Raw genomic sequence first — 23,855 nt, 5'->3', positions numbered from 1 at the left:
GCACTCTAATGGACAATGTAAGCTTATAGAAAGTCCATCATTTCATCAAAGGAAAATGAAATGCACCAGCCTTGTTATGCCAAATGGAGTTTCCTACACACTTAAATCCAAACAAACTGGTTAAGATAAAACAATAAGATAAGTTTATTAACTACAGAAAGAAAAGAAAGATGTTAAGTGACTACAAGTAATGAGTCATAAAAAGTCTGGATTGGTTACAAAAGAAATGAAAGATAAAATGCAACTGACATCTAACTTAAAAAACTAAAATGGATTCAGAGCAAATGTCTCTCTCTCACCTATAAGCTATAATAGGCTGGATTTACTTCCAGCCAGGAGTCCCCCAAGCAATTCAGTGTGTTCCTTCTTTGTTATTCAGATGTTGATGATGTTGTGAGCAGAGATAAAGGGAGGAGTAGAGTAAATGTTTTACCCCTCTTTTATAACTAAGTCCCACAGTCTGAGACTTCAACTAGGCAATACTTTTGATGCCAATGTCAAGAGCCTGATTGGACCACCACTGTAGTGTTCAACCCCTCCATTTGGCAACCATCTATTTTCTTTTCAAGAAGCCTGAGCTAGGGAAACCTTGGAATGGTAGGTCCTGGAGATTGTAAACAAGGAGTATCCCATCCAGTTTCAGTCTATTCCAACTCCTATCCCATGCTCTCTGTCCCGCTTCAGGGACCTCTCTTACAAATGACTGTTGAAGCAGGTGGTAGAGACTCTCTTTAGCACCTGGGAGCAGTGGAGGAAGTGCCCTTAGAGTCAGGGGCAAGGGCTTTTATTCCCACTATTTCCTAATCCCAAAGGAGAATGGTTGGAGACCCATCCTCAATCTTTGACATCTGAACATTTCTATTCATTGTTTCAAATTCTGCATGGTTACTCTGACTTCCATAATCTCTGTCTTGGATGCTATGGACTCGTTTGTGGTTCTTGACCTGCAAGATACATATTTTCACATTGTGATGCATGCAGCACATAGAAATACTTCAGGTTCCTGGTAGGCTCATCACACTACCAAGAGTTTTCACCAAGGTTCTGGCTGTTGGGGAAGCTCAAAGAATGCAGGGACTCCAGGTATATCCCTATCTCGGTAACTGGTTAGTTCGAGGAAGATTTCCTCAGGAAGTGATCTACTCACTTTCTGTGATTCTAGATCTCTTTGCCTTGCTAGGACTCAAAGTCAACAGGGAGAAATCCACACTAACTCCCACCCAGAGCATTGAGTTCAGTGGGGCACTATTAGACTCCAGGTCAGTGAGGGCATTTATTCCTCAACAGAGATTCCGGAAAAAACAGACCTCATCAACTAGCTCCAAGCACAGCTAAGGACACCAGTGGGAACATGCCTCAGACTCATGGGTCAGACATGCACCTATGTTACAGAGAATGCCAGACTTCACCTTCAGTCCATGCCAGGGTGGATGAGATCAGTATACCCACCCAAAGGCACTGCACAGATTTGATGATCATAGTCCTACAAGAAGTCCTCTCCTGAAACTGGTGAGCAGAACCAGGTGTGCAATGGAATTCCTTTTTCCATGCCTCCAACTACAAAGACTTTAGCAACAGACGCCTCTACTCAGGTATGGGGCAGAAGGGGGGAGTGCATGTTGAACAACAGAAAATTTGAGGGATATGGTTTCTTCATGAGGCCTACCTGCACATAAGCATTCTGGAACTCAGGGCATGCAAGGCTTTCTTACTCCTTCTTCAGGGTTTAGTAATCCAAGTGCTGACAGAAAACTCCATAGCAATACACTATATTAACAGACAAATGGGAGCAAGCTCCTCTCCACTCTTTCAAGAAACCATGTGTCTCTGGGATTGGTCATATCACCCTGGTATCTCTCCACCTACCCATTCTACAGATTACCCTAGCAGATCAGATCAGCAGGGACTTTTCCAAAAATCATGAGTGGTCCCTGAAAGATTCAATCCTGAAGGTGAATTGTTTGTGACATGTCACAATAACAAGTATCAAATATTTTGCTCCAGAGGGAGATCAAGCCCAGGCTCCCTGACAGATGCCTTCTTCATTCTGTGGACATCAGGATTAATGTACATCTTCCCACCAATACCCAAGATACCTAGGATTCTGAGAAAGCTGAGCCAAAATAAAGGTTGCATCATCGTGATAGCCCCAGCATGGGTCAGGCAGTCCTGGTACTCAGTCCTGGTGAATCTATCAGTACAGACCCCAGTTACCCTACCAGTTCTGCCCAATCTCGCTTCCCAGCTCAACATTCAGATCCGGCAGCTGAATGCAGCACTGTTACACCGGACAGCCTGGAAGCAGGCTGCATGAGGTCCATAGAAAGAATCTGCTCATCTGAGGTTCAAAACATTTTGCCTCAAAGCAGAAAACCTTTCACCAGACTGACAAACAAGGCCAAATAGAACAGGTTTGCTCAGCACCAGCACAACTGAGAGCTCCAATTCCAGCCATACTAAATTATTTGCTAGCCCTCTGGACTATCCATCAGTTCAGTAAGAGTCTATCTAGCTGAGATATTTGGAAATCACCCTCCTGTCCAGGGCCACACTGTATTTTCACACCCTGCAGCAGGGGTAGGCAACCTATGACACGAGTGCCAAATGCGGCATGCGAGGTGATTTTCAGTGGCACTCACACTGCCCAAGTCCTGGCCACCGGTCCGGGGGGCTCTGCATTTTAATCTAATTTTAAATGAAGCTTCTTAAAACATTTTAAAAACCTTATTTACTTTACATACAACAATAGTTTAGTTATATATTATAGACTTATAGAAAGAGACTTTCTGAAAACGTTAAAATGTATTACTGGCACGTGAAACCTTAAATTAGAGTGAATAAATGAAGACTCGGCACACCACTTCTGAAAGGTTGCCGACCCCTGCCCTACAGTGACAAAATTCCTGAAAGGACTGTAAAAAGCAACAGAGGGTCCTGTGGCACCTTTAAGACTAACAGAAGTATTGGGAGCATAAGCTTTCGTGGGTAAGAACCTCACTTCTTCAGACTTGCAGCTGAAGAAGTGAGGTTCTTACCCACAAAAGCTTATGCTCCCAATACTTCTGTTAGTCTTAAAGGTGCCACAGGACCCTCTGTTGCTTTTTACAGATTCAGACTAACACGGCTACCCCTCTGAAAGGACTGGTTTGTTTTCCCCTCAGCTAGGGAGCCCCCTCCTTCTAGGGACCTTAATATAGCACTAGCTGGTTTGATGGGTCCCCCTTTTGAGCCCAGGGCAATCTGGTCCTTTTACTGTCTTTTAATTAAAATGGCTTTTCTGGTGGTCATTGCATCAGCTAGGACAGGGAAATCCAGACTTTCCAGGAGGGGAAGGGAAGGGAAGGGTCCCTTGTCTTTCACAAGGACCGTCACCCTTAGACCTAACCCAGAGTTCCTGTCTAAGATGGTTTCAGAATTCAACATAAAGATCAATCTTTTCACCTCCAAGCCTCATTCTAACCCAAGAGAAGCAAAATCCCATGCATTAGATGTAGTGGGAGCATAATATTTTTATTTAGATAGGACAAAATCTTTCAGGAACACTCCTTGTGGCATTCACTGATAGGGTCAAAGGCCTATCTAGAGGTTGTCCAAAGTGGGTCTCTGATTGCATAAGGACTTGTTACCAACTAAGCAAGAAAGAACCCCTGGCCATAATATTAGAGCTCAGGGGCCCAGACTGACTGCTACCTGTCTGGGTAACATTTCCATACCTGATCTATGTAGGGCAGCAATATGGAGCTTGATCCACATACTTACAACTAGTCCAGGCTTCCAGATTGGATGCCAGTTTTGGTAGGGCTGTCCTGTAATTGCTGTTCAAGTAGGACACCTCTTACCTACCTCCAAACAACTGGGCAACTGCTTGTTAATTGCCCGGTCTACACTACGAGTTTAGGTCGAATTTAGCAGCATTAAATTGAATTAACCCTGCACCCGTCCACACAATGAAGCCATTTTTGTCGACATAAAGGGCTCTTAAAATCGATTTCTGTACTCCTCCCTGACGAGCGGAGTAGCACTGAAATCGACATTGCCGGTTCGAATTAGGGTTAGTATGGACGCAATTCGACGGTATTGGCCTCCGGGAGCTATCCCACAGTGCACCATTGTGACTGCTCTGGACAGCAATCTGAACTCGGATGCACTGGCCAGGTAGACAGGAAAAGCTCCGCGAACTTTTGAATTTCATTTCCTGTTTGCCCAGCGTGGAGAGCTGATTAGCAGAGGTAACCATGCAGAGCTCATCAGCACAGGTGACCATGCAGTCCCAGAATCAAAAAAGAGCTCCAGCATGGACTGTACGGGAGGTACTGGATCTGATCGCTGTATGGGGAGACGAATCCGTGCTATCAGAACTCCGTTCCAAAAGACGGAATGCCAAAACATTTGAAAAAAATCTCCAAGGCCATGATGGACAGAGGCCACAACAGGGGCTCAACACAGTGCCGCATGAAACTTAAGGAGCTGAGACAAGCGTACCAGAAAGCCAAAGAATCAAACGGACGCTCCGGGACAGAGCCGCAGACATGCCGCTTCTACGCAGAGCTGCAGGCAATTCTAGGGGTGGCCGCCACCACTACCCCACCCCTGTCCGTGGACTCCAATGATGGGGTACTCTCAGTCACCATGCCTGAGGGTTTTGCGGACGGGGAAGATGAGGAGGAGAACGAGAAGGAGGAGGTTGAGGAGACCACACAGCACACCTTTCTCCCCAACTGCCAGAATCTTTTTCTCAGCCTGACTGAAATACCCTCCCAACCCTCCCAAGGCGGTATTCCAGACCAGGAAGCCATAGAAGGGACCTCTGGTGAGTGTACCTTTGTAAATATAAAACATGGTTTAAAAGCAAGCGTTTTTTAATAATTAATTTGCCCTGAGGACTTGGGATGCATTCGCAGCCAGTCCAGCTACTGGAAAAGTCTGTTAACATGTATGGGGATGGAGCAGAAATCCTCCAGGGACATCTCCATGAAGCTCTCCTGGAGGTACGCTAAAAGCCTTTGCAGAAGGTTTCTGGGGAGAGCAGCCTTATTTCGTCCTCCATGGTAGGACACTTTACCACGCCATGCTAGTAGCAAATAATCTGGTATCATTGCATGACAAAGCCTGGCAGCGTATGGTCCCGGTGTTTGCTGGCATTCAAGCAACATCCGTTCTTTATCTCTCTGTGTTATCCTCAGGAGAGTGATATCGTTCATGGTAACCTGGTTGAAATACGTTAATTTAATTAAGGGGACATTCATAGGTGGCCGTTCCTACTGGGCTGTTTGCCTGTGGCTGAAAAGAAATCCTCCCCGCAGTTAGCCAAGCCGTGGGGGGGGGGGGGGGGGAGCCCATTGGCACTGAGCTGTTTGCGTTTGGCTAGCAGGGATCTTCCCTGATACCAGCCATGCGGTTGGGGAAGGGTTAAAGCGATTATCGCAGAGAAAAGGATGGGGGGGCTTCACGCTGAGCTGTTTGCATTTGGCTAGCAGGGATCTTCCCTGATACCAGCCATGTGGTGCAGTGGGGGGAGGGTTAAAGCGGTCATCCCAGAGAAAAGGAGGGGGGGTGTTAGTTTGGTTTCTGCTGCTGCTCGTTAACACGAAAACTGCAGCCCTAAATGCACAACTCAATGGGCGGATTTTGCTTGGTATGGGAAAGGAGGGCACGGCTGTTATGAAGGTTGCAGAAGCCGAAAGACTATGGCTTACCATGGCCGCCTGCAAGCCAAATTCTGTTGCCTGGCGTGTTTGATGTCTAAACACCAAAGTCGCAGGCACTCAATATAAGATGCAAAAAATGACCTTGTACCGAAATCACATGTGCTATGTAATGTGAATAGTGTTGTTCACAGTGAAAGAGTATACCCATTGTTCTGTAAAATGTATCTTTTTAAATACTTCTCTCCCTTTTTTTCCTCCTGCAGCTGCAAATGTTTCAAGCCTCCTTCCTCCGTCCCAAAGGCTATCTCAGATAAGGCGGCGAAAAAAATGCACACACGATGACAGTGGACAGAAGGCTGCCATTCAACAAGTATTGAAGTGGCCTCTTCCTTCCCTCCTCCCCCACCCCACCCGGGCTACCTTGTGAGTTCTCTCCCTGTTTTTATAATCAATTAATAAAGAATACATGGTTTTTAAACGATAGTGACTTTATTTCCAATCTGTGATCGAAGGGGGGAGGACGGTTAGCTTACAGGGAATTTTAGAGTCAACCAAGGGGGCGGGTTTTCATCAAGGAGAAACAAATAGAACTGTCACACCGTAGCCTGGCCAGTCATGAAACTGGTTTTCAAAGCTTCTCTGATGTGCAGCACTTCCTGATGTGCTCCTCTAATTGCCCTGGTGTCTGGCTGAGCGTAATCGGCCGCCAGGCGATTTGCCTCAACCTCCCACCCGCCATAAACGTCTCCCCCTTACTCTCACAGAGATTGTGGAGCACACAGCAAGCAGCAATAACAATGGGGATATTGGTTTCGCTGTGGTCTGAGCGAGTCAGTAAATTGTGACAGTGACCCTTCAAACGTCCAAATGCGCACACTACCACCATTCTGCGCTTGCTCAGCCTATAGTTGAACAGCTCCTTACTACTGTCCAGCGTGCCTGTGTATGGCTTCATGAACCAGGGCATTAAGGGGTAGGCTGGGTCCCCAAGGATAACTATAGGCATTTCAACATCCCCAACAGTTATTTTCTGGTCTGGGAAGTAAATCCCTTCCTGCAGCCATTTAAACAGACCAGAGTTCCTGAAGACGCGAACGTCATGAACCGTTCCCAACCATCCCACATTGATGTTCGTGAAACGTCCCTTGTGATCCACCAGTGCTTGCAGCACCATTGAAAAGTACCCCTTGCGGTTTATGTACTGGCTGCCTTGGTGGTCCGGTCCCAAGATAGGGATATGCGTTCCGTCTATCGCCCCACCACAGTTAGGGAATCCCATTACAGCAAAGCCATCTACTATGACCTGCACATTTTCCAGGGTCACTACCCTTGATAGCCACAGCTCAGTGATTGCATTGGCTACTTGGATCACAGCAGCCCCCATGGTAGATTTACCCACTCTAAATTGATCTCTGACTGACCGGTAGCTGTCTGGCGTTGCAAGCTTCCAGAGGGCTATCGCCACTCTCTTGTGAACTGTAAGGGCTGTTCTCATCTTGGTATTCTTGCGCTTCAGGGCAGGGGAAAGCAAGTCACAAAGTTCCATGGAAGTGTCCTTACGCATGCGAAAGTTTCGGAGCCACTGGGAATCATCCCAGACCTGCAACACTATGTGATCCCAACAGTCTGTGCTTGTTTCCCGGGCCCAGAATCGGCGTTCCATGGCATGAACCTGCTCCATTAACACCATGATGTCCACATTGCCGGGGCCCGCACTTTGAGATAAGTCTGTGTCCATGTCCTCATCACTATCGTGATCGTGCTGTCATCGCCTCCTCGCCTGCTTTTGCAGGTTCTTCACATACTACAGGATAATGTGCGAGGTGTTTACAATGCTCATAACTGCTGCCATGAGCTGAACGGGCTCCATGCTTGCTGTGCTATGGCGTCTGCGCGGAAAAAAGGTGCGAAACGATTGTCTGCAGTTGCTCTAACGGAGGGAGGGGCGACTGATGACTAGCTATCCCACAGTTCCCGCAGTCTCCGCCAACCATTTGAATTCTGGGTTGAGCTCCCAATGCCTGATGTGGCAAAAACATTGTTGCGGGTGGTTCTGGGTACATGTCGTCAGGCCTCCCCCTCCCCTCCGTGAAAGCAACAGGAAAAATTTGTTTCTCGCCTTTTTTCACTGTCACCGTATTTCTACTGGATGCTGCTGGCAGACGTGGTACTGCAGCACTAAACAGCAGCATCCCCTTGCCTTGCCTTGCGGACGGCAGATGGTGCAGTATGACTGGTATCTGTCATCGTCGTCCTGTGGGTGCTGCTGGCTGGCCTCGGTGAGGTTGGTCGGGGGCGCTTGGGCAGACGTGGGTGCTCCTGGCCGGCCTCGGTGAGGTCGGTCGGGGGTGCCTGGAAAAAAAAAGGGAATGACTTTAGGTCATTCTCTCTTTAAGGTCTGTGTAATGGAGATTCAGTCCTGCCTGGAATATCATGCCAGCTGGAGGCTTCTGCCTCAGGCTGCTCTCCCAGGCGGCAGCACCGCGTGGTCGCACCTACCCCAGCCTACCCCTTGCTCCCATGGCTCATGAAGCCTGGACAGTAGTAAGGAGCAGTCCAACTATAGGCTGAGCAAGTGCAGAATGGTGGTTCACTCTACTTCCCTGTAAGCCAACCGCCCTCCCATCCCCCCTTTGATCTCTGCTTGCAGAGGCAATAAAGTCAGTGTTGTTTCCAATTCATGCATTCTTTATTACAGGGGTAGGCAACCTTTCAGAAGTGGTGTTCTGATTCTTCATTTATTCACTCTAATTTAAGGTTTTGCATGCCGGTAATACATTAACGTTTTTAGAAGGTTTCTTTCTATAAGTCTATATTATATAACTAAACTATTGTATGTAAAGTAAACAAGGTTTTCAAAATGTTTAAGAAGCGCCATTTAAAATAAAATTAAAATGCTGATCTTATGCCACCAGCCTGTTTAGCTCGCTGCCAGCCTGGGGTTCTGTTCACCTAGGCCAGCAGCGGGCTGAGCAGGGCCTATGGCCAGGACCCCAAACATGGGGGGGGGGGGGGTGTTTCTGGGGTCAGGGCACAGGACTGGGGGAGGGGGTTCAGGGCAGAAGGCTGGGGTGGGGGGGGTTCAGGGATAAGGGCAGAGGGCTGGGGGATGTGGGGGGGTGCAGGGCAGAAGGCTGGGTGTGTGTTGGGGTGGGGGGGTTCAGGGCAGAGGGCCGGGGGTGTGGGGGGTGCAGGGCAGAAGGCTGGGTGTGGGGGTGGTTGAAGGGTCAGGGCAGAGGGCTGAGTGGGTGGGGGGGGGGTTCAGGGCAGAGGGATGGGGCTGTGGGGGTGCAGGGCAGAAGGCTGGTTGTGTGTTGGGGTGGGGGGCTCAGGACAGAGGGTGTGGGGGGTGCAGGGCAGAAGGCTGGTGTGTGTGGGGGTTCAGGGATAAGGGCAGAGGGCTGTGGGGTGTAGGGGTGCAGGGCATAAGGCTGGGTGTGTGTTGGGGTGGGGGGGTTCAGGGCAGAGGGCTGGGTGTGTGGGGGCATTCAAGGGTCAGGGCAGAGGGCTGGGGGCATGGGGGTGCAGAGCAGAAGACTGAGTGTGTGTTGGGGTGGGGGGGTTCAGGGCAGAAGGCTGGGGTGCTCGCCTTGTGGGGGTGCTCCCAGCCCCCTGCCCTGAGTGGCTCATGGCAGGGGGCTGGAAGGGATATGCCCTGTTCCACCCCCTTCCCCCAGGCTCCATCCCTACCTCTCTCTGCCTCCTCTACGGAGTTGTGTGCATGCTGCTGCTCTTCCCCCTCCCCCTCGCTAGGGCCATCAGCTGATTGGCGCAGGGAAGGAAGGGAGGAGGGGCAGGGAAGAAGCGGGGGAGGGGGAGAAGCTTGGCTGCCACAGAACCAAGCTTCTGCCTCCTGCCCCCGCAGGGGAGAGCGGTGGGCGGGGAGGCTGAGTGGGAGCACAGCAAGCAGGAGGCTCCTGGGAGCAGCTGGCCAAGGATTCCAAGGCATAGGGCAGGAGCATCACGGCTGCAAAGTAGCAGGGGAAGGGGCACCTGAACACATGCTGCTGGATGTGTGCAGCTCTGCTAATGAAGTATGCGGCACTTGATTCACTCCTGGGTGGCCGGGCAACCACGCAGATTAGAGCAGGGGTGGGCAAACTATGGCCCAGGGGTCGCATCCAGCCCTCCAGATGTTTTAATCCGGACCTCGAGCTCCGGCTGGGGAGTGGGGTCTGGGGCTTGACCCGCTCCAGCCGGGGAGTGGAGTAGGGGGCTTGCCCCACTCCACATGGCTCCCAGAAGCAGTGGCATGACCCGCTCCAGCTCCTACACGTAGGAGCAGTCAAGGGGCTCCACATGCTGCCCCTGCAGTGCCCACTGGCTGGGAACCATGGCCCATGAGAGCTGCAGGGGCGGCGCCTGCAGTCAGGGTGGCGTGCAGAGCCGCCTGGCCGCGCCTCCATGTAGAAGTCAGAGGGGGAACATGCTGCTACTTCTTGGAGGTGCTTGAGGTAAGCGTCGCCCAGAACCTGCACCCCTGAACTGCTCCTGCATCCCAACCCTCTGCCCCAGCCCTGATCTCCCTCCCTCTCTCTGAACCCCTCAGTCCCAGCCCGGAGCACCCTCAACTCCTCATCCCCAGCCAGAGCCCTCAACCCCCCCCCCCCCCCGCCCGCACCTACCCCCAATTTTGTGAGCAGTCATGGCCCGCCATAAAATTTCCATACCCAGTTGTGGCCCTCGGGCCAAAAGATTTGCCCACTCCTGGCTTAGAGGGAACACAGCTGAGAATCCCTGGTTCTTCCATGCGCCACCCACACAGATTTTCACATGGAAAAGTACTATTAGAGCCTGTTTCATCAGTGGGGGGGCGGATGTCTAGCAACAGCAGAAGCAACTTTACCAATGTTATATAATCAATTAACCTAATTACTGAAGCTATTTACCTTCAGATGGCTTTCTTTGCGATCATACTCCTGCCTTGCTCCTTCTGTAGCCAATAGCCCTGTGCAACATGAGTGTAAAACACTACCAAATCAGAATGGTAGCATTTTGTACACACTTTGCACAGGAGTAAATGATGCCACAAGGAGCAAGGCAGTGGAGAATCAGACCCATACTTTATTTTTGTTGTAGTCTGGTATTAATCTAGGTTGCAAAGTGCATCTGCTGTTCTTTTTCAGGCAGCAAATTACAGTTAATTAAGGGCACGTCTTCACTACCCGCCGGATCGGCGGGTAGCAATCGATCTATTGGGGATCGACTTATCGCGTCTAGTGAAGACGCGATAAAATCGATCCCCGATGGCTCTGCCGTCGACTCCGGAAATCCACCGCGGCAAGAGGCAGAAGCGGAGTCGATGGCGGCGCGGCAGCGGTCGACTCGCCGCCATCCTCACAGCCAGGTAAGTCGACCTAAAATACGCAACTTCAGCTATGCTATTCACGTAGCTGAAGTTGCGTATCTTAGGTCGACCCCCCCGCCCCCCCGTAGTGTAGACCTAGCCTAAGAAGATGAAATTGATGAAGCACACAGTTAATGAAGACAAGTACAATTGAAATCATAGGAAAAAACAATATACATAAGTGTAAGAATAAGATAGGTATAGGGAAGCGGTTTCCTGCATTGTTCAGACTTATAGTCTTAGATTCTGCATACTTCACAACCTTATAGGGACCATTAGAAGCAAAGATGGAAAAAAGTACATGGAGCTCACCCCAAAAGAAAAACTTCCTACCCAGTTGTCCCATGTCATCATCTTGGCATCCCAACAGATTGGATAGCCACATCTTTTTTTATACACCTTTTCCTATTCTACCTATATGTCCAGGATCATATTTGATAAGGTTTCAGCTGCTGCCCAAAGAAGTGTGGTTTTCCCTCCATACCGACAGGAAAACTCAGTCTATGGGGAAACCCCTATAGTTGGCAGGTGTGTGAACATGGTATTCAACCCCCTCAAGAACATATAAACTTATGCTGACCATGCAGAGCAACTGAATCTGAGACATTTGCAAACTCCACCACCTGAAGTTTGGGTCACAGGAGTTCCCAAACTCTGCAGTGCAACTTAGTACCTATGCAAATTCCACCGGCCACACTAGCTGGATTGGAGGACTTTTTTTTTTTTTTTTTTTTTAAATTAGACCATGCTTATTTCCTGACTTTCAAACATTTGTTTTCTATATTACTATAACGTTCTAGTAAAGTTATTGCAAGTTAATGAGTTTCTATCTACAACCAGCCGTCTGTCAGTGTGATTTGCTTTTTTCTGTGCTATAGACATAGCAAGGGTTTCTCCATCATCCAGATACAGCATGGATTTCACTGCTGTTCCTCTAGAGAAATGCTTTTGTGTACAACAGACACATGTGTGTGTTAAACTGTATTGGCATTTGAGTCTACAATTGACATAATGTATGATCTAATTGTGGCTGTCCCTGATGTGAGGGAAACATAAATGACTTGTATTATTTTTAGTTAGTGAAAGCCAAAACATTGTTCATTGCAATAACAGAGCACATCTCAGTGGATCTAATAGTTGATGAACAATTTTTTCCCCCAACAATGAAAAGCTGCTATAACTGGCTCTATTATTCTTTAATCCTGCAGCAACTAGATATTTCATATTTGAATACCTTTACTTGGTTTAGTGTGGAAAATACTTTTCCCCTAGTATATCCACCAGTCACAGAAGAACATCATTATCTTTCCAGCTACTCTGCTCAGGAGTTGGGGGAGGGTACCTCAACACCCTCATCAAGGTCTCCAAACATTAGGAACATTAGGCCTTGCTGTTAAGAAATTTTCTTACATATTTTGAGCATAAGAAGGGGCATACTGGGTCAGACCAATGGTTCATCTAGCCGAACATCCTGTCTTCTGATAAAAAGAACGAGGAGTACTTGTGGCACCTTAGAGACTAACACATTTATTTGAGCATAAGCTTTCATGGGTTAAAGCCCACTTCATCAGATGCATGCAGTGGAAAATACAGTAGGAAGATATATCTATCTACATGGATATATAGCTATAGATATATACACACAGAGAGAGCATGAAAAAATGGGTGTTGCCATACCAGCTCTAATGAGACTAATTGATTAAGGTGGGCTATTATCAGCAGGAGAAAAAAACTTTTGTAGTAATAAAACAAAAGTTTTTTTTCCTCCTGCTGATAATAGCCCACCTTAATCAATTAGTCTCATTAGAGTTGGTATGGCAACACCCATTTTTTCCATTCTCTCTCTCTATATATATATTGTGGCAGAGCTCTGACCTTGTCCCCGTGGGTCCCACGCTTCTAGGTGGTTTAGGCTAGCCTCAGTGGCTCACTGCAACCCTCCACATAGCCCTTCTCTCTCTAGGGCCAGGGTTACAGTCTACTGAGCCCTTTTCATCATAAGCCAGCAAGGAGGTTAGTGAGAGAACTCCCACAGTCTCTGTTGTCTCTAGGGCTTATTTCAGAACAGTTTAGCCTCCTGTCCTGACAGGGGCCTGTCTTCCCTTCCCAGGCAATGTTTCTGTAGTGGCAGGTTGGGGGGAACCCAGGCCCACCCTCTACTTCAGGTTCCGGTCCAGGGACCCTAATGGTAGCAGCTGTTGGCAGCCAACCTTTCACTGCCAGAGTTGCTACATTTCCCTGGGCCATTTCCCCACAGCTCTCCTGCTTCTCCCTTCTTCACCCTTACCTTAGGGTTCCCTTACCAATGGTTTGAGGGTGTCTTCATTAACCAGCCCTTCAGCCACACTTGCTCTCCCCACCATGACTGAAGTGAGCCCTTTTATAGTACCAAAAGGGCCTTAACTAGAGTCAGGTGGTCACATTACCTTAATGGACTCACCTGACTCTTTGCAGGTTAATTGGAGTCAGGTGTTCTCATTAGTCTGGAGCAGCCCCTGCTCTGGTCAGTCAGGGAACAGATGCCTGCTTCTCCAGTGGCCAGTAGAGTATCTCTCTTTGACTCCTCTGCTGTAGAGGGAAGGAGGGAGAGGGCTGCTGTTGCTGTTCCTGCTGGGCCCTCACTACTGCTGTTGTTGCTGCTCCAGCTGCTCCCCTAGCTGGGCTAGACACCTCCACCAACCACCTTTCTCTGTTACCTGCCTGCTGGCTGGCTAGTGGATGCCCCCCCCCCCCCCACCCTTGGTTGCTGCTGTCACTCTAACTACGGCTCCTTGGGGATGGGGGGGGCTGCTGGCTTGCTCCCCAGAGGAGGGGAGTGAGGGACCCCAGCTCCAGCCTTTGTTGCTGAGGACACCATCACAACCACCACCATCTGAGCGGGGTCCCTCCTGCCTGGCCACCAGACCACCACCACCTGGACCTGTTGGAACCCTGAGGAGGAGTAGAAGAGGACTACCCGCTGCTGAGGGAACACATGGAGGCTTTGAAGACCACTGTGGAGGGGGCATTTCTGGACTGAGTATTTTTCAAACTGTGCTCTTGTTATGGGGGTCTAGACTGTGTTTGTGGGGACACCGGGGGTGTGGCGTGGATCCTGCCCCCGGTCTATCCGTGTCCCCCTTTGCCCCCACCACCACCATCGTTTGCCCCCTCCACCACTCCCACTGGCTGTTTTCCATCTGCCTCGTCCTCCTGCCTCTGGGACTGAGCTGCTCGCCTGGCTTGCCATGCCCACTTCCACCATTTGGGCCTGCAACAGCAGCCTGCCTAACATTGATTTTGCGTACAAGGGCTCGTGGGCGCACATCTTCCCCCCGGACTGACCCCCTCTCCTTTGCAACAAGCCCCCCCCCATCTTATCCCTTGCTGCCGACCCCATTTGCCCCTACAGCCTTTGCCCCTCCCCAGCCTCAGCTTCACTTGGTTTGTCTGCCCTGCCCATTTCCCTCTGCAGCCCTGATTGTCCTGCCCCAGCCCCAAAGCTAGCCCCTTGGTCCCTCCGCCCCATTCCCAGCTCGATTCTTGTTCCCCCTAACCCGTAGTCCCCCCAGCCCTGATTAGCCCCCGCTCGTGCGCCCATGCCCCCTCCCATGCGCTTGTACCCCTCCCCTGTTTGAGTTTACCCTTGTTCACTGCACTCCCTTATGCTGTTATCACCCCCAATCCCCTAGTGCAGCTAGAGGAGCCAGAATTCCACTCTGAGTCAGTTACTGACACCCTCCCCCCCCCCAAGTCCTTGATAGCTCCCCAAAACCCATTTAGCCCTCCCCTTCTGGCGCCCTCCTCCCCTGCCCGCAGCCTAGCGGGGAGAAGTGGTTGCCTCCTCTCCCTCCCCTCCCTGTTTGTCCCCCTCCCCGCTCTCATTATGGCGGGGGACACGGCCGGGGAGACCCCTCACGATGATCCTACCACCCCTCCTCCACCTGCCCCTGTGTCCATTCCCCAAGCCTCTACCTCAACCACCGCTGCCGACCCACCTGCTACCACCACCCCCCCCCCCCGGGGCATCGGCAGCGGCGAGTACCGGGAAGACCTCCGCTGCTGCCTCGCCCCTTCTGATTTGGGGGGAGCCCCTCAGCCGGCGGAAAGGTCAGGGAAGAAAGAAGGGTAAGGGCCCCGCTAAAAAAAACGGGCCCTCCATGGCAGGGGCTACCCCCGCTGCCGCAGCCCCGCTACTCCCTCCACCAGCTCTGCAGGTGCCCCTCCCCCGGCCCCCTGGGCATATGCCCAGGTGGCGGCGGCCGTCCCGCCTGCTACTACTCCTCCGACCACCACCTCCACTACCATCTATAGCGGCCGGGGCCCCTTCCCCACCTTGACCAGGAAGCACGGCATCCGTTGCCTCCTGGTGCCCGCCTCGCCCCACGTGGAGACCTATGTGCAGGCGTTGGCGAGGGTGGTGGGGCCCACGGTCATCGTGGCGGCCTCCAAAATGTATGGAAGGGTAGTCTTCTTCCTAGCATCGGAGGCCGCTGCCCAGGAGGCGGTAGAGACAGGCCTAGCGGTGGGGTGTGTGTTCGTCCCCCTGGAGCCGTTGGAAGATCTGGGGGTCTGGTTAATCCTGACCTCCGTCCCTCCCTTCCTACCCAATGCCACCCTGCTGCCTGCCCTTTCTACCCTGGGGCGACCTATCTCTGTTATCAGCCCTCTTCCGTTGGGCTGCAAAGACCCCGCCCCCCGCCTTTGTTCGATCCCGCATCCGCCTCCTTCGGGAGATGGATCGCGGCTCCCGCTTCTTCTACGCCCTGGAGAAAAAGAGGGGGGGGCCAAGAAGCATGTCACCTGCCTCCTGGCGGAGGACGGCTCCCCCCTCACGGATCCGGCGGAGATGTGTGGAAGGGCCAGGGCCTTCTACGCAAATCTTTTCTCCCCGGATCCGACCGATCCTAACGCTTGCAGAGTGCTCTGGGACAGACTCCTGACGGTCAGCGCGGGCGACCGTGACCGGCTAGAGCTGCCTCTCACTCTGGCCAAGTTCTCGGAAGCCCTCCATCGCATGCCCACCAATAAGTCTCCGGGCATGGACGGGCTGACCGTGGAGTTCTACCGCGTGTTCTGGGACGTCCTCGGCCCAGACCTAGTCACCATCTGGGCCGAGTCTTTGCAGAGCGAGGTCCTCCCTCTTTCGTGCAGGCGAGCCGTGCTCGCCTTATTGCTGAAGGGGGACCTCCACAACTTACGGAATTGGCGTCCCATCTCGCTCCTCAGCATGGACTACAAAATCATGGCAAAGGCCATCTCGATGCGGCTAGGGTCCGTGCTGGCGGACGTGGTCCACCCAGACCAGACCTACACCGTCCCGGGCCGCACAATATTTGATAACCTGTATCTGGTCCGGGACCTCCTGGAACTAGGGTGTAGGGATGGTCTGTCGTTCACCCTCTTGTCCCTGGATCAGGAGAAGGCATTCGACAGGGTGGACCATGGGTATCTCCTGAGCACTCTGCAAGCGTTCGGCTTCGGACCCCAGTTTGTGGGTTTTCTCCAGGTGCTGTACGCTTCTGCAGTGTCTGGTCAGGCTTAACTGGACCCTGACCGAGCCGGTCAGCTTAGGGCGAGGACTACGGCAGGGGTGTCCCCTCTCGGGTCAGCTGTACGCTCTGGCGATCGAGCCCTTCCTCTGTCTCCTCCGTCGCAGGCTGACGGGGTTCGTGCTCCGAGAGCCAGAGCTGCGGCTGGTCCTGTCGGCGTATGCCGACAATGTACTCCTCGTGGTCCAGGACCCGGGCGACTTGGCGCGGGTGGAGGCTTGCCAGGCCATCTACTCGGCAGCCTCCTCCGCCCGGGTCAACTGGGTCAAGAGCTCTGGCCTGTTGGTCGGGAACGGGTGGCAGGCGAGTTCCCTCCCACCCGCGCTTCAGGCCATCCGGTGGAGCGCGGGTCTGCTGCTCTATCTCGGCGTTTACTTTTCTGCCATGCATCCGTCTCCGCCGGAGAACTGGCACGGCTTAGAGGGCAGGGTGACGGAGCGGCTCCGGAAATGGACAGGACTACTCCGGTGCCTCTCTCTTCGAGGGACAGCACTGGTGCTCAATCAACTAGTCCTGCCCATGCTCTGGTACCGGCTCAACACCCTGGTCCTGGCCCTGGCCCTGGCCCTGGCCCCGGGTTTCCTGGCCAACCTCCAGACAGCGATTCAGGAGTTCTTTTGGCCAGGAATGCACTGGGTCTCTGCAGGGGTCCTCCACCTGCCCCTGGAGGAGGGAGGACAGGGCCTGAAGTGCCTATACAGTCAGGTCCATGTCTTCCGCCTCCAGGCCCTGCAGAGGCTCCTGTATGGTGCAGGTAGTCCGACATGGAGAGTACTGGCGCACGCCTTCCTGCGCCGCTTCCGAGGGCTCCGATGCGACCGGCAGCTCCTTTATCTCCATCTGAGAGGTCTTCCGCGAGACCTCTCTGAGCTGCTGGTCTTCTACCAAGACCTCCTCTGGACCTGGAAGCTGTTTTCAATGACCAGGTCCGTGGCGGCTGATCTCCTTGCGGAGCCCCTGCTACACAACCCTCAGCTTCGTGTGCAGGTGGCGGAGTCCCCCGCGGTGCACCAGAGGCTGGTCTTGGCAGAAGTCACCAGGGTCGGAGACCTCCTGGACTACGACCGGGGAGACTGGCTGGATCCCCTGACACTCGCTCAGCGCATGGGGATCTCTAGACCTCGCACTCCCCAGTGCATACTTCAGGAGGTGAAGGCCGCTTTACCGCCCACTGCTCGGGCCTACCTCGATGGGGTCCTGCGAGAGGTCACGCCCCACCCACCCTCCACCCCAGGCCCAGTGGACCTTTTCATCGGGCCCCTGCCCCGTGGACCCAACCACCCCCCCACCCGCCCTTCCACTGTGAGCCGGCTGCACGATCTGCAGCCGGTTCTGTTCCAGACCGCGCCAAAGAAGCTCGTGCTCCACACCCTTCACTTCCTCACTCTCGCGTCCCGCCCCGACACAAAGTGGTGGGACCTCTTGCCACCTCTCGAGGGTGAGAAGCCCCGGTGGGTCAGCCTATACTCCACCCTGGTTCCAAGGCCCGCCGGGGATATCAGTTGGCGGCTCCTTCACGGGGCCGTGAGCACGGTCGTGTACTTGGCGCGGTTTACCCCTATCCCAAACACCTGCCCCTTTTGCGGCATGAAGGAAACCCTGGCGCACATTTATCTAGAGTGCGCCAGATTGCAGCCCCTATTCCGGCTCCTCTTAGATATATTATTACGTTTTTGGTTGCACTTTTCCCCTCACCTGTTCATCTATGCACTCCAGCCGCACTCTTCTACACCAGGGGCTGCAAGTGGCTGGTGTGGAAACCAGCTATGGAAGCTGTACTCTAGCTGGGGACTCCTTCATGCCAGAGCACCCCACTGGGAGAGTTCAGTGGCCTTTTCAGTGCATTTGTGCTACCAGATGGATGCACAGAGGTTGCAGTGAAGAAAATAACCTGGTTCAAAAGAGATGCCCTAGTTATGAGCACAAGCCTATAGATTAGCCACCAGATGGAATCGAACATTCATTCCTGGACAGCAACTGCACATTTATCTTCCAGCAGCCTGAAAACAAGGGGCCCTAAGTCTGCTCCTGTAACCAAATTTCCCACATAGTAAGAGTCCTGCATTATATTTTATGAAGCTAGCTGACATAGGAATTGCAGCAGTGCATACAAGTAGACTTTGGTTCAAACATCAAAAGTAGAGATCAAGGGCTATCACAAAACTTGATGTGAAGAATAAAAGGTGAAGTGCTAAGTAAATATTGCACACTTATTAAGAGATTAGATAATCTGTAAAATCATATTTGATTAGAATATTAAGAATGATTTTTTTAAAATTATATAAGCTTTGTCTCTTTAAAAATAGTCTAAGAACACTTTCATCCCAAATAATTAACATACGAAAGCATGGTCCTGAAGGTCAGCAGAAAAAGCTGTCATCTTTGGGTGGGATTTTTATTTTATTTATTTTTTTTTTTTTAAGATGGACGGGAGGAACAGGAAAACAGAACTGAAACTCTTTATCCAAAGCCATAAGAGAAAAAGAGACAAAGGCTTTTATTCTATTCCAACTAAACCAAAGGCAAATCTATCTGGCTTAGTTTTTGCTCAGTACTGTGATCTGAGACACAGGTGGAAATAGGACCATAGATGAGAATCATGTTTAAGGTGCATAGTGACTGATATACAAAGAAAGCCTGAATATTTTTGTGGGGGAAGAGTGGGAGGGGCTTCTGCTTGGTTTTTTGCATTAGAAATACCAGGTCTTGTGCTCCCTATTTTGGCTCCAACCCTTCCCTGACCTTGAAGGACGAAGAAACTAGTTTTTTGGGCCTCAAACATGCAGCAGTGCTGAGTCTCTCTCTCAAAAAAAGCTCTTCTCTCAAGTGTTTGCCAAGAGTTTAAGTTAAATAGGTGTTAATAAAACCAAACTAAATTCAAGTATCAGGGGGTAGCCGTGTTAGTCTGTATCCACAAAAACAATGAGGAGTCCGGTGGCACCTTAAAGATTAACAGATTTATTTGGGCATAAGCTTTTGTGGGTAAAAAAACCCACTTCTTCAGATGCATGGAGTGAAAATTACAGATACAGGCATATTATATGTAATTTATGTTACTATCTGTAATTTTCACTTATTCTCTTTTATATATATTTGCCTGTATCTGTAATTTTCACTCCATGCATCTGAAGAAGTGGGTTTTTTTTTACCCACAAAAGCTTATGCCCAAATAAATCTGTTAATCTTTAAGGTGCCACCAAACTAAATTCAAAGAGTTTTAAATACTGTGAAAAAAACTCTCTCTCTCCCAGTTGCAGATTTCAATCTCCTCGGATCTCACACTAGCTCTCCAGTCTTCCAAAATGCCCTTCTAGAAAAAATGGAAGGGGTGTGTGTGGATTTTCAGGCCTTTTTGATATATGATAAAGCAGTAGAAAGGACACAGATATATTTTCTCCCCAGGTCACCTTGAAGTCCTTTGTTTTGTCACATTTGTCAACAGAGAGAGTGACTCTGGTGTAAGGAAAGTCTTGATAATTTGCAAACACCTATACCAGTAGAAGTCTCTCCTAAATCATCATTTCTGCAATTTTGCCTAAAACTATTCAATTTAACGAGGCTATCAAGAGGTGTATATGCCCTACTGAGTAGCTGGGTTAGCTTGATATTGTAACCCAGGTCCTTCCTCTTCCCTCTATGACAAACAAGTGAGGGTCAATCTGAATTTAGAATGTAAGCTACTCAGGTGCAGGGCTATGGGCCTGATTCTGCACTGCCTTGCACAATTAAGTCCAGTGAGAGTAAGGTAGCTGCAACTTGCCATCAGATCAGAGTGCTAACATTTTACACTAATTTTATAGATGTGTTAATGACTCCACTGCTTTGCACTTTGAGTTTCGGACTCCAAGTCATTACTTGTTTCTGCAAAGCAGCTTGCCAACCACTTCTGGATACCCAAAAGTAATAAATAAGCTTATGAGCACCAATGATGAGAGCTCAAAAGAGGGCCAGACCAAAAACAGTTAAAAATAACTTTATTAGTAGAGCATTTAGTTTATACGTGTGTCCTTAACACTACTGAACCCTTTCTGCATCCTACCACTTTTCATGTAAAAGATAGAATTTTTTAAAAAAATTCTAACAAAATTTCTTTAATTTCTTCTTGTAATCAATGCATACAAGTCTTTTTTGCATTTTTCCATGGTATACCTTGTCTACATTTTACTGGCCTTCGCTTTGCTGTCATATAAAATAAGACTACAGTGCTGTTTTGCTTAACACCACAAGACATTCTGACAATGAAATGGGTTTGAGAAACATTCAGTGTTACTTATTGTTATCCTCCCACCACTTTAAGTATACTAAGAACCAAATCAGATGGTCACCATTTAAAGTTAGCTCCAACATTTTTTAACCTGAAATCTTACAAAGGATGCATCTTTTGCACAGTTTCTGAGCGTCTTTTCATTTCCTTTGAAAGCTTTTGAATCATAGGCCCACACCACGTCTATTCCTTCTCCAGTAGTATGATCTGGCATCCAATGTGGGAAAGGAAAACGGCAGGCAACAACTCTGGCATTGTGATCAAGTTCTTCTTCAAGCTTCTTCTCTAACTGTGGCATCTGTGGAGCAACAACAAAAGCCCTTCAGATGGTGTGCAAGACAGAAGCGTTCCCACTTGAAACTACTTCAGGCACTCAAAACTAATCCAAGGCTTGAAGATCCCTGTTTTAGTCTTAGGCTATGTCTACACTACAAAATTAGGTTGGATTTATAGAAGCCGGTTTTATAGAAACTGGTTGTATGCAGCCGATTGTGTGTGTCCCCACATAAAATGCTCTAAGTGCATGAAGTCGGCGGACCGCGTCCACAGTACCGAGGCTAGCGTCGACTTCCGGCGCATTGCACTATGGGTACCTATCCCACAGTTCCCGCAGTCTCCGGCAGTCTCCGGCGCCCATTGGAATTATGGGTTGAGATCGCAATGCCCGAATGATGCAAAACAGTGCCGCGGGGGGTTCTGGGTACCTTGCGTCAGGCCCCTCCCCCGCCGTCACAGCAACGGCAGACAATAGATTCGCGCCTTTTTACCTGGGTTACCTGTGCAGACAACATACCACGCCAAGCATGGAGCCCGCTCAGCTCAGCTCACTGTCACCATATGTCTTCCGGGTGCCGGCAGACGTGGGACTGCATTGCTACACAGCAGCAGCAGCTAACTGCCTTTTGGCGGTAGACGGTGCAGCATGAGTGGTAGCCTTCATCGGCGATCGGGATGCTGGTAGCTGTGGGGCTGGCAGCCGTAGGGCTGCATTGCACCAGCCCCTTGCCTTTTGGCAGTGGATGGTTTATTACGACTGGTAACAGTCCTCGTCAGACAATCATGGATATCAGTCATAGTATATTATTTTCTGCCAAGTATTGTCTGCTGAGCACCCAGAAGAGGCCGAGGGCGATCTGGGTGCTGGCAGACATATGGCTGGCACACGTGGGGCTACATTGCTACACAGCAGCAACCCCTTGCCTTTAACCGTCCTCGTTGGACAATGATGGCTACAAGTCGTAGTATACTATTTTCTGCCAAGTATTGTCTGCTAAGCACCCAGAAAAGGCAGAGGGCGATCTGGGTGCTGGCAGAGATGTGGCTGGCACACGTAGGGTTACATTGCTACACAGCAGCAACCCCTTGCCTTTTGGCAATAAATAGTATATTATGATTGGTATCCATCATCGTCTTACTGGTACGCGCCCAGTATTTGCTGCCAAGCACCCAGAAAATGCCGAGGGCTATCAGTCATGCTGCACTGTCGTCTTAAGATGTAAAAAATAGATTTGTTCTGTATTCATTTCCTTCCCCCCTCCCTCCGTCAAATCAACGGCCCGCTAAACCCAGGCTTAGGAGTTCAATCTCTGGGGGGTGCATTCTGTGTGACAGTTGTTTGTATTTCTCCCTGATGCACAGCCACCTTGCTTGATTTTAATTCCCTGTACCTGTACGCCATGTCGTCACTCGCCCCTCCCTCCCTTCTTCCCCTGGTCTTTAGATACTAGTTTCGCGCCTTTTTTCAGACCAGACGCCATAGCTATCACTGGGATCATGGATCCCGCTCAGATCACCACGGCAATTATGAGCACTGAACACCACGCACATTGTCCTGGAGTATATGCAGAGCCTGGACATGCCAAAGCAAAACCAGGACCAGCTGAGGAGGCGATTGCAGCGCGGCGACGATAGTGATGAGGAAATTGACATGGACCTCTCACAAGGCACAGGCCCCAGCAATGTGGAAATCATGGTGTTACTGGGGCAGGTTCATGCCGTGGAACGCCGATTCTGGGGCCGGGAAACAAGCACCGACTGGTGGGACCGCATCGTGTTGCAGGTCTGGGACGATGCCCAGTGGCTGCGAAACTTTCGCATGCGTAAGGGCACTTTCATGGAACTTTGTGACTTGCTTTCCCCTGCCCTGAAGCGCCAGAATACCAGGATGAGAGCAGCCCTCACAGTTGAGAAGCGAGTGGCGATAGCCCTGTGGAAGCTTGCAACGCCAGACAGCTACCGGTCAGTCGGGAATCAATTTGGAGTGGGCAAATCTACTGTGGGGGCTGCTGTGATCCAAGTTGCCAGGGCAATGAGAAACCTGGTGATATCAAGGGTAGTGACTCTGGGAAATGTGCAGGACATAGTGGATGGCTTTGCTGCAATGGGATTCCCAAACTGTGGTGGGGCGATAGACGGAACCCATATCCCTATCTTGGCACCGGCGCACCAAGCCACCGAGTACATAAACCGCAAGGGGTACTTTTCAATGCTGCTGCAAGCCCTAGTGGATCACAAGGGACGTTTCACCGACATCAACGTGGGCTGGCCGGGAAGGGTACATGATGCTCGCGTCTTCAGGCACACTGTTCTGTTTCGAAAGCTGGAGGAAGGGACTTTCTTCCCGGACCAGAAAATAACCGTTGGAGATGTTGAAATGCCTATCATGATCCTTGGGGACCCAGCCTACCCCTTAATGCCATGGCTCATGAAGCCGTACACAGGCAGCCTGGACAGGAGTCAGGACCTGTTCAACTACAGGCTGAGCAAGTGCCGAATGGTGGTGGAATGTGCATTTGGGTGTTTAAAAGCGCGCTGGCGCAGCTTACTGACTCGCTCAGACCTTAGCGAAAAGAATATCCCCATTGTTATTGCTGCTTGCTGTGCGCTCCACAATATCTGTGAGAGTAAGGGGGAGACATTTATGGCGGGGTGGGAGGTAGAGGCAAATCGCCTGGCCGCTGATTACGCGCAGCCAGACACCAGGTCAGTTAGAGCAGCACAGCAGGGCGCGGTGCGCATCAGAGAAGCTTTGAAAACTAGTTTTGTGACTGGCCAGGCTACGGTGT

General features: G+C 50.7%; 1 protein-coding gene across 2 annotated transcripts in view; it reads right to left on the bottom strand.

Annotated features, from left to right (window-relative positions):
- Positions 1 to 6,982: 6,982 nt before the first annotated feature.
- The window catches only part of ATPSCKMT (ATP synthase c subunit lysine N-methyltransferase), a 39,263-nt gene continuing 22,390 nt past the window's right edge, over positions 6,983 to 23,855 (bottom strand). For both annotated transcript variants that reach the window (XM_065397947.1, XM_065397945.1), the window contains exons 5-6: positions 20,894 to 21,088; positions 6,983 to 8,000 (exon numbers count right to left, since the gene is read on the bottom strand). In XM_065397947.1, coding sequence (XP_065254019.1) covers positions 7,827 to 8,000; positions 20,894 to 21,088 — 369 coding nt within the window. In that variant the 3' untranslated portion in view covers positions 6,983 to 7,826. The remainder of the gene's footprint in view (positions 8,001 to 20,893; positions 21,089 to 23,855) is intronic.

Source organism: Emys orbicularis, chromosome 2 (genome assembly GCF_028017835.1).
Source record: "Emys orbicularis isolate rEmyOrb1 chromosome 2, rEmyOrb1.hap1, whole genome shotgun sequence".
Taxonomy (NCBI): domain Eukaryota; kingdom Metazoa; phylum Chordata; order Testudines; family Emydidae; genus Emys; species Emys orbicularis.
This window is presented reverse-complemented; position numbering and strand designations above follow the sequence as displayed.